This window comes from Orycteropus afer, unplaced genomic scaffold, assembly GCF_000298275.1.
Source record: "Orycteropus afer afer isolate SDZICR_OR568_19922 unplaced genomic scaffold, OryAfe1.0 scaffold00208, whole genome shotgun sequence".
Taxonomy (NCBI): Eukaryota; Metazoa; Chordata; class Mammalia; order Tubulidentata; family Orycteropodidae; genus Orycteropus; species Orycteropus afer.
Window position 1 is genome coordinate 5,844,715 of NW_006921795.1, and position 10,655 is coordinate 5,855,369.

The 10,655-nt window shown below is 45.1% G+C and overlaps 1 protein-coding gene across 1 annotated transcript in view; it reads left to right on the forward strand.

The window, feature by feature from the left end:
* Positions 1-246: 246 nt before the first annotated feature.
* OVOL2 (ovo like zinc finger 2) overlaps positions 247-10,655 on the forward strand; it is a 44,774-nt gene continuing 34,365 nt past the window's right edge. Inside the window, exons 1-2 of the mRNA XM_007948213.2 lie at positions 247-346; positions 1,021-1,241. Of these exons, the coding sequence (XP_007946404.1) occupies positions 247-346; positions 1,021-1,241 (321 nt within the window). The remainder of the gene's footprint in view (positions 347-1,020; positions 1,242-10,655) is intronic.

Here is a 10,655-nt window from a genome sequence, read left to right on the forward strand (position 1 = left end):
CTTTTCTATTCCACTTTATGAAACTTTTCCCCCGGCGTGGTCTCTCTGGCGATTTAAAGCATAGGTGGCGCGGAGCCGGAAGGCTTGGAGTCGCCGGGCGGACGCCGCGCAGCGCTGAGGGTGGAGGAAGAGGGCCAGCGAGGAGGAAGGTGGACTCCGGCTCCAGGAGCCGGGGACTGAGCCGCCGCCGCAGCCCCTAGCGGAAACAGCAGAACGAGGGGGTCGCCGCCGGGAGACGGGCTCACCATGCCCAAAGTCTTCTTGGTGAAGAGGAGGAGCCCAGGGGTCTCTGTCCGCAGCTGGAATGAGCTCCCGGATGAGGAAAGGGCAGACACCTACATCCCAGGTGAGCGCCGCGCAGGAGCTGGGCCTGGACGCCAGGCTCCAGGGGTGGGGGAAGGGTTGGTTTCGTCCCCTGGGCCGTTGGCCGGGGCTGGGCTCCCCACCCATACCTCCTCCTAGAGAGGGTAACGGGATCTCCAGGTGGAGGAGGGCACCGACCCTTGCCGAGGCTGGGAAAGCTGGGAAATCCGACGCCATCGCCCCCTTCAACCTACTGGGCGCCTCTTAATTGCCCAGCTGCTGGACCGTTGGTCGCTGCGCGGGCGGAGATTGCCGGGGAGGGCCGGAAAAGGGGGATAAAGGCCTGGAGGGGCTATCCCCAAGCTCAAGTCCTCATAGTGGTGCCAAGGACCCCTCAGCCCTCTTCGGGAAGGGTTCAGAGCTACACCACACACACACACACACACACACACACACACACACACACACGAGAGGAAACTTGACGCCCAGGGTCCCTCATGCATGGCCCCCAGTTCCTCGTGGGCACCGGGCCTGGGATAGAGGAGCAGACCTCAGCACCCCAAGCTTGCTTGGGAGGCCAAGACGTTGACTTGCTCGCCCACCTCCGTGGCGTTGCCCACTTGGCGAGTTGCCCATGTCCGGGGTGGGGCGGCGGCACCGCCCGCAGGTCAAACTGACGCCGCATGTATGTGTCGGGTGTCGCCCCTCCCTCCGCAGTGGGCCTAAGCTGCCTGCTTCAGGAGCCCCCCGAGGATTGCCGCAGCGACGGCGGGAGCAGCAGCGGCGGCGGGAGCAACAGCGCTGGGGAGCCGGTAGGCACGGAGAGCAGCTCGTCCCCGCGCGCCCCGGAGCGCAAAGCCCGCGAGCCTGGAGCCGCCGAGAGCCCCGGTGGACACCTGGCGGCGAAGCAGCGCCCTGCCGCCAGGTCGAAAATCAAGGTACAGTGTCGACTCTGCCCCCGCCGCCGCCTACACCACGCCCTGGCGACGAGCTCCTGGGGGCCCGCGCCCCTCCCGGCCGCGCCTGTTGCGCTGCGCCTGCACCTGCCCCTGGGCTACGGCCAGGGCGCCTCTGAGCGGCCTCTGCTTGCTGGGCGGCTGCTGCGCCTAGGCGACAGCCTTCCCGCTCCAGAGCATGGGCTCTGAAACTGCCTAAAAGGCACACGCCGCTCAGTCGATTCGCAGGCCTGAGAATAACAAGGCCGTCTAGGTTCCTGGGATTCGGAAAGTTAGAACCCCAGTTTCTCGGCTGTTCTAGCCTCTGGGACGCAGTTCCTAGCGCCAGGTAGATTCTAAGCTTCAAACCTTTCCCCGTGTGAGAGTGGCAACAGCTTGGCACACAGTGGGTCTAGCACAGTAACAACGGTTCCAGAGCCAGTTACGGAATGCCAGTTAGACAGGAGGCCTATGCCTGGCACTTTAGATTTGTTTTCTCTCTCAAATCCTAAATCAAATTGATGAATAAGAGTTCACCTGCAATTGCCTTAGCACTTCCTCCCACTACCCCAATGGGTTGAGGTTTTTGTCCCCCTCTCAGGGTATTTAGTAGGCAATACTTTATCGGGACCTCTGAGTTTTCTGTGATGGCCAGCGCAACGGCATCCCCTATCTCTCAAGATTAAGGAACCCCATTCTGCTGATTCACAACTACCTAAAGCCAGAGGATGGTGCTTTATGAATCACTGAACTCCATTTTACAGCCTGATGGGCCATAGTACCCCGGTCCCTTCATCCCAGCTGCTGCTGCCTGGGGGATAGAGGGAGTAGGGGAAGAGGTGAAAGTTTGCTTTGGACTGCTGGCACTTTTGCTGGGAGAGACTTTACCTTCTCTTTGCATATTCCCGGTTTCCAGGGCTTGACCAAGGGAGATAGGTGGGCTGGGGCACTTTTAAACAGGCTAGAGACTTGAGTGGGGATCCAAAGGGAAGACGTCTTTAAAGGATGCTGATTGTGTGCTGGCTTGCTGCTTTAATGGGCTGCTGAGATTTTCAATTAGCTGACCTAAGGTGCTTCTGGTAGCATAGTGGCTAAGACACTTGCCTGCTAACCAGACGGCTGGTTGTTCAAACCCATCAGCCACTCCTCGGAAGGAAGGTTGGGCAATCCTACTTCTGTAGTGATACTACCTCGGAAACCCAAGGAGGGGTCGCTATGAGTCGGGTTTGACTGGACAACACATAACAACAACAACAAGGTGCTTCTGGGCTGGGCAGGATTAAATGGGAAAGGACTATTTCCTTGAGGCTGTTGGTAGGTTTGCCTTTCACGAAATCTTACAAGTGCCCCACTTGCATATTTATCACTAGGCTGGAAAGACAATTGCAACATTGTTTTGGGTGTGACTAGCTTGTGTGCTCCTCTTACCTTCAATTTCCCCAATTCACCTGGAGAGAAAGTGTCAGAGGAGAAATATTCAGCCTCTTATCCAACATTTTAAGGCAACACAACCACTGCCATAGAGTCGGATCTGACTCATCGCGACCCCTCCTTGGATTTCTGAGGTGGTATCACTTTTGCTAAGGCGGCATCACTAGGAACTGGATTGCCCAACCTTCCTTCCGAGGAGTGGCTGGTGGGTTTGAACCACCAGCTTTCTGGTTAGCAGTCAAATGCCTTAGGCACTATTTTAGGGAGATCTTATTCCAGCCCCAGGCAAACTTCACCATTGGAACCCTAGATTTAAGGGCATAAATAAACTAGTTTTATTTATCAGTTGACTATTGCTGCCCCCCAGGGTGGGGTAGGGATACAGAGTTTGCTCCTAAACTTTTCAGGAGGTGCCTCCTCTCTGTGCTTTCCGGATGAGTTTTTGTTAACTGAGGTTCTTTCAGGTTCCTTTCATTTTCCACCCCTGGCACAAATACAAGAAGACATCTTGACATTAAGATGCTCCAAGCCTGTGAAGCCATCTACGGTGAAATGAGTTCTTTTCTGTGGCCTTTTGCCTTGGTTCTTTGGCAAAATAGCTTGAGAGATGTTCTTCTAAGGCCTGAGGATCTTTTAGTTTTGTTCAAGTTGACTGACATTTCCCTGGTAAGATGTAAACTTGGGCTGTGATTGGTATTCACCTTGCAGGGACTGGTCAATATATGATGCAGTGAAGTGAGTTGTAGCCTAGCAGTGGTGCCTACTATGTAAAGAAAGTGTCTGTGGCCTATGGGGAGGGGATTGGTCAGTTGTGGCACTGGTGGGAAGGCCATGCCTTGAAATTTCCAAAGAGTTTGTGTATATGTACAGCCAACCCCACAGAGGTAAGTGAGACAGCAGCAGGAAGAGAAGCAGAAGGAAGAAAAAATGAAGCAGAGAGAGAAGGCAAGTAATCTCCTAAGAGAGCTATAACGTTCGTCAAGGCTTGTAACATTAAAGACCTCTTGGCCTGAACGAGACCAAGAGGAGCTGAGAGAACTGTTCTGCACTGAAGAAGGGAAACTGCCTACATTCTTCCTGATCCTGATTCCTGAATTGTAGCCTGTTGATCCTGATCCTGAGTTGTACCACGTTCCTTAGTAAACCACTTAATTGTAAGTACGATTTGTGAGTTCTGTGAGACTTTGCAGCAAATTGCCAAACCTAAACAGGAGTGGAAAGAGTGCTGAGAGGAGCGAGAGTAGCCAGTGTCAGAAACAGAGTGGTAGAGCAACTTGGAAAATGTGTAAATCTACGATATATTTGACTTCTATCTAATAGGAACTGGTATTGTGCTGATTCTTATATTTGAAGTTATTTGGACATCATCCTAATGACTTTCCCCCTCTTTTGCCTCCAGAATTATCATCTATGGTATATAGACAGTTTCCAAATGACTGGCCAAGTTACCTATGATTTACCATGTTGTGAAGGAGCCCTGGTGGAACAGTGGTTAAGCGCTCTTGGCTGCTAGCTGAAAGGTCAGCAGTTTGAACCCACCAGCAGGAGAAAGATGTGGCAGTCTGCTTCTGTAAAGATTTACAGTCTTCAAAACCCTATGGGGCAGTTCTACTCTGCCCTGTAGGGTAGCTATGAGTTGGAATTGACTCCACAGTAATGGGTTTTTAGAACATGTTGTGTAATTTTGGAGTTCTTTGCAAAGTGTGCTGAACTCACTGGGAGGTTCTCTAAGAATTAGTTTCTTAAGTAGAAGAGGAAGAAAATCACTCAAGGATGAGACTCATATATGATGCATTGCTTTAATGACTTATTTTTCAAAAAATAATTTGAAGACAATTAGCTGGCAGTCAGCTCTTAAAATGAGAGGAAGGGAAGATTTGAGCCAGTGCCCTGTGGAGAGAGGCAACATCATCTCTAACACTATATAGTGCCTGCTGTGTGCAAGCAACCAGGAGGTAAAAATGCTCCCACCTGAGTTTTCTAGAAGGTACCATTCAGTAGTTGCAGTTAAGCATATAGACTCTGGCTTTGTTGTTTCTTAGCTGTGACCTTGAGCAAGTTGCTAATTCCTCTGGGCCTCAGTTTTCTTGTCTATATAATGGGGATAGCGATAATAACTACTATATAGAGTTGTGAGGATAAATGAGTTAGAATTGAAACATGGTATGGGCTCAATAATTATAGCCATTATTATTTGGGTTGGTGTGAAGACACAAATATTAATTGGTAAATCTATTAATAGAAAATGAATGCTAAACCAGAAGCAAAAGCTGAGATGTAATGCATTCTGAGAAGGAAAGGTTTCTTTTCTTAAAAATATAATTAATTTGTTTTTGTTTTTGAAAGTATATACAGCAAAACATACACCAATTCAACAATTTCTGCATGTACAATTCTGGGACATTAATTATATTCTTCAAGTTGTGCAAGTTGTCCTCCTAGACCCAGGGGAAGACTGAGCCCAAGATACATGGAGATCTGTGGAACACAGGGCCCACAGATGTTAAAAGAAGACAAGGAACTTTTCCCAGAGCCTACAGGGAGAAAAAGCCTTCCCCTAGAGCTAGTGTTCAGAATTTAGACTTCTAGCCTCCTAAGTTGTGAGGGAATAAATTTTTGTTTGTTAAAGCCATCCACTTGTGGTATTTCTATTATAGCAGCACTAGAGGAGCTTAAAAAAAAAAAAAGAAAAAAGAAACCAAACTCACTGCCATCGAGTTGGATATGGCCCTTAGCAACCCCCCTCCTTGGGTTTCTGAGGCAGTATAACTATGGAAGTAGATTGCCCAACCTTTCTTCCGAGGAGTGGCTGGTGGGTTTGAACCACCAGCTTCCTGGTTAGCAGTTGAATGCTTTAAGCACTACACCACCAGAACTCCTTCATACATGTATACAACTGCCCAATAGGAAGTTGACTGACACTGACATATAATTAGTTTCTTTAATGTCTCACCATTTGTTGCCTGCAATAGAAGTAAGGGTATCACCAACCTGATTGTGTTGATGCGTGGATCTGGAAAGGAGTCTTAGGTGCAAGTTAGGAAATGTGGGCTCTCCGAGCCTATCTGCCCTCTGACTGTAGGCTTTGGGGCAGATTGCGAAATTATCTCTTTACTGCTAAGGTTTCTGTAATTTACAAACCAGTTTGGAGTGGGGATATATACGTATGTCACCAGTGTTTATGCCAGTTCACTTCAAGTCATTTTAAAATGAAGAATGCTGAACCCATTTACTGGTCTCCAGCTGTGGGCCCAGGAAACACTGATCACTGTTATGCTTTGAGGGTTTATCAAAAACAAAGTAACTGTGAAATTAAGTCAGTTAGTTGACTGATAGATTCATTTCTGACTCAGAATGGCTGGTGGGACCCAGATACAATGGAGGCTAGCAGGCTATTTTGTACTCTCACCCTATCCCATTCCTTTATCTCTTCCTTGGGCTTATGCCAAGGACTCTTCAGAGGAATTAAGCTCAGGATTCCCTTAAAAGTGTTCTTGTACTTTTACATGGCTCACCATTCTAAGTTTTCCAGAGGAAACAGATGTGTGAACTTGGCATCATCTTTTCTCCCCCTTAACTTTTTATTGTGAAATATTTCTCAGGCAGGGTAGTATGTATTTGGAAACCTGCCCCAATAAACAATCCATCCATACCACCTCCATCTCCTCACATATTATTATTATTATTTTAAATTATTTTATTTTTAGTTATTATTGTTGGGAACATATTATGCATAGAGCATACACTAATTCAGTGATTTCCACATGTTTAATTCTTTGACCTTGATTACACTCTTCAAGTAGTGCAGCCATTCTCACATTCTTTTTCTGAGTTGTTCTTCCTCCATTAACATAAACTCACTGCCCTTTAAGTTGTCTATCTAATCTTTCGAGTGGCTGTTGTTAATTTGATCCTATATAAACCAAACCAGCCAAACACACTGCTCTGCAGTTGGATCAGACTCATAGCGAACCCTCCTTGGGTTTCTGAGGCGGTATCACTACAGAAGTGCATTGCCCAACCTTCCTTCCAAGGAGTGGCTGGTGGGTTTGAGCATTCTGGTTAGCAGTCAAATGCCTTAGGCACTACTCTACCAGAGCTCCTGTATAGGTAGATTTTAAAAGAGCACAATGCTCAAGGCAGACATTCTTTACTAGTTCAGCTAAATTATTATTTGGTTTTAAGAAGACTTCAGGGGACATTTTTGGTTTATGGTTTACAGTTTAAAGATTATCTTACAACAATAATTTCAGGGGCTCATCCAGCCTCCATGGCTCCAAAAAGTATAGAGCATGAGAAATTGAAATTCTATTCTGCACTTCCCCCCTTTTGATCAGGATTATTCTATAGAATTTTGGATCAAAATATCCAGTAATGGTAGCAGGGACCATCCAGTTCTGGTCTCATGACAAAAAAGGCTTCATCCATGTTGTAGCATGTATCAGGACTTCCTTTCTCTTTCTGGCTAAGTAGTATTTCATTATATGTGTTATTGACTGAATCGTGTACCCCAAAAATATGTGTCAACTTGGCTAGGTCATGATTTTTAGTATTATGTAATTATTCACCATTTATGACTTGGTGTAATTATCCTCCATTTTATAATCTGATGTAATTATCCTATGTGCTATAAATTCTAACCTCTGTAATGGGGAGCTCTGGTGGCATAGTGCCTAAGGCACTTGACTGGTAACCAGAAGGCTGGCAGTTCAAACCTCCTCAGAAAGAAAGTTGGGAAATCTACTTCTGTAGTGATAACCACCTCGAAAACCCAAGGAGAGGTTGCTATGAGGCGGGTCTGACTTGACAGCATATAACAACAACAACAACAACACAACTTAGGAGGCTAGAACTCTAAATTCAGAACACTACCTTTAGGGGAAGGCTTTCTCTCCCTGTAGATTCTGGAAAAAGGTCCTTGTCTCCTTTTAACATCTGTGGGCCGGGTGTTCCACAGATATCCATGTATCTTGGCATCAATCTTCCCCTGAGTCTAGGAGTTTCTCATCACAGGGACTCTGGGTCTAAAGGATATGCTCTGCTCTCAGTTCTTCTTTTCTTGGTGGTAGTAGTTCCTCTCTCTCTGCTTGCTTGTTTAATCTTTTTTATATTGCAAATGAGATTGAATCAAGATACAACCTCATCTTGTAGATTGCGTCCTGTCTCATTAATATAACAGCCTCTAATCCTGCCTAATTAACATCATCCAAACCAAAACCTAACTCACAGCTGTGGAGTCAGAGCTGACCCACAGTGACCCCTCCTCAGGTTTCTGAGGCGATATCACTATGGAAGTAGATTGCCCAACCTTCCTTCGGAGCAGTGGCTGGTGGGTTTGAACCACCAGCCTTCTGGTTAGCAGTCACATGCCTTAGGCACTATGCCACCAGAGCTCCCCATTACAGAGGTTAGGATTTATAACATAGGATAATTACATCAGATTACAAAATGGAGGATAATTACACCAAATCATAAATGGAGAATAATTACATAATACTAAAAATCATGACCTAGCCAAGTTGACACATATTTTTGGGGTACACAGGTCAGTCAATAACACATATAATAAAATACTACTTAGCCAGAAAGAGAAAGAAAGTTCTGATACATGCTACAACATGGATGAAGCTTGAAGATATTATACTGAGTGAAATAAATTAATCACAAAAGAACAGATATTGTATAATCTCACTGATATAAAAAGATGAGAACAGGCAAATGTATAAAGACCAAAGCTTATTAGTGGCTACCGGGGGTGGGTGGAGAAAGAAGGGAAGGGGATTATTGTTTATGGTGATAGAAAAATCACATTGATAAGGCTAAGAATTGCACAGCTAATCAATGTAATTGATGTCAATAATGTGTATTGTTGTTGTTATTGTTGTTATGTGCCATCGAGTTGGACTCGACTCATAGCGACCCCTCCTTTGGTTTCCAAGGCGGTATCACTATGGAAGTAAATTGCCCAACCTTCCTTCCAAGGAGTGGCTGGTGGGTTTTAACTGCTAGCTTTCTGGTTAGCAGTCAGGTGCCTTAGGCTTCCTCCCAGAATCCAGAGAACATGGCCAATACTCCCAGTCTGGAGAGCCGGACCACTGCTTACATGGTCTTAGAGAACCAAAGATTATTTTGAAGCCTTAAAAATTCATGTAAATTGTTATGCTGGGAATAGGACTTGCTTGATGCCTGTTATCCCTTCTTTCCCTCCAGTTTCTCCCATTGTAATGTAAATGTATACTTGTGCCTGCTCTACCATTGTACTTTGGAAACTGGTAACTTGTAGTCTAGATTTCACAGGTTCACAGAATAAAGGGAATTTTGTCCAGGAGATTTTGGACTTGGAGTTGATTTAAGACTTTTGGGATGATATGACATGGGTGGTAAATATGTTTTATATGTGATGAGGATATGAGTTTTTGGAGGCTAAAGGGTGGAATATAAATGTATTGAATTGTGTCCCCCAAAGAAGTGTGTCAGCTTGGCTAGGCCATGATTCTCAGTATTATGTAGTTATCCTCCATTTTGTCATCTGAGGTAATTATCCAATGTGTTATAAATCTTAACTTCTATGATGGTAATGAGGCAGAATTAGAGATAGTTATATTAATTAGGCAGGGTACAATCTATAGAATTAGTTTGTATCTTGAGTCAATCTCTTTTGAGATATAAATGAGATTAGACTGGCAAGAAGAGAGAGGGAATTTATGACCACTAAGAAAGAAGAGCTGAGGGTAGAGCACATCCTTTGGACTTAGGGGCCATGTGCTGAAAGTCTCCTAGATCCAGGGGAAGATTGATGCCAGGACACCATTCTAGTGAGAGTAACAGGGTATCTCATTGTGGTTTTGATTTGCAATTTTCTGTTAGCTAATGATTTTGAGGGAGCTCTGGTAGCATAGTGCCTAAGGCACTTGAATGCTAACCAGAAGGCTGGCGGTACAAACCCACCAGCCACTCCTCGGAAGGAAGGAATCTACTTCCGTAGTGATACTGCCTCAGCAACCCAAGGAGGGGTTGCTATGAGTCGGGGCCAACTCGACGGCACATAACAACAACAACAACAATGATTTTGAGTATCTTTTCAGGTATTTGGTGGCCATTTGGATATCCTCTTTGGTGAAATGTCTATTCAAGTCCTTTGCCCATTTTTTTATTAGGTTATTTATCTTCTTGCTGTTATGTTGTTGAAGTTTTATATGTAATTTGATTATAGGTATCCCCTGCTTTACATCACTTCACTTTTGTAAAAGACCAATATTAGTACCTGTTTTTGCGAACCAAAAGAAACTGAAAAAGGATTTTTGCTTTTAGAGAAAAAAGCAAAAAGCAAAGCTACTGTTTAGAGTTTGTTTGCAGTGAATTGTTAAAGAGGCAGCATGTACCATGAGCAGTGAGATTCTTGTCACCAAGCTCCTTCCCCAGGAACACACTCAACATCTCAGTAACAGGCTGCCATACCTTTGAACTGTACAAACATTATTTCTACTTTATATCAAAAACCCACTGCCATTGAGTTGATTCTGACTCATAACAACCCCACATTGGGTTTCCGAGGTGGGAAATCTTTATGGAAGTAGATTGCTCAGTCTTTCTCCCACGGAGTGGGTGGTGGGTTTGAACTACCAACCTTCGGGTTAGCAGTCAGATGTTTTAGGCACTGTGCTACCAGAGCTTCTTACTTTATATAGTCTGTGTATTCATCATACCATTCCTGCTTTTGCTATACGTTGGTGTTATTTTAGGTTTTATGTGTTATTTGGTAGGTTCTTTTTGGGCCTGGAAACACTCAAAACATTTCCCATATGCATTAATGGTAATTGCTTCTTCACTTACACCATTTCAACTTATGGAATGTTTCATAGAAATGCTCTACTTTCACTTATCAGGGAACTGTGTTATTGTGAGAAACCAGATATATAGTTTTTGAGGAAGATTTTCTAGTCAGTAATTTGTCTTTTCCCTTTTTTGGTAAAGTCTTTTGATGAA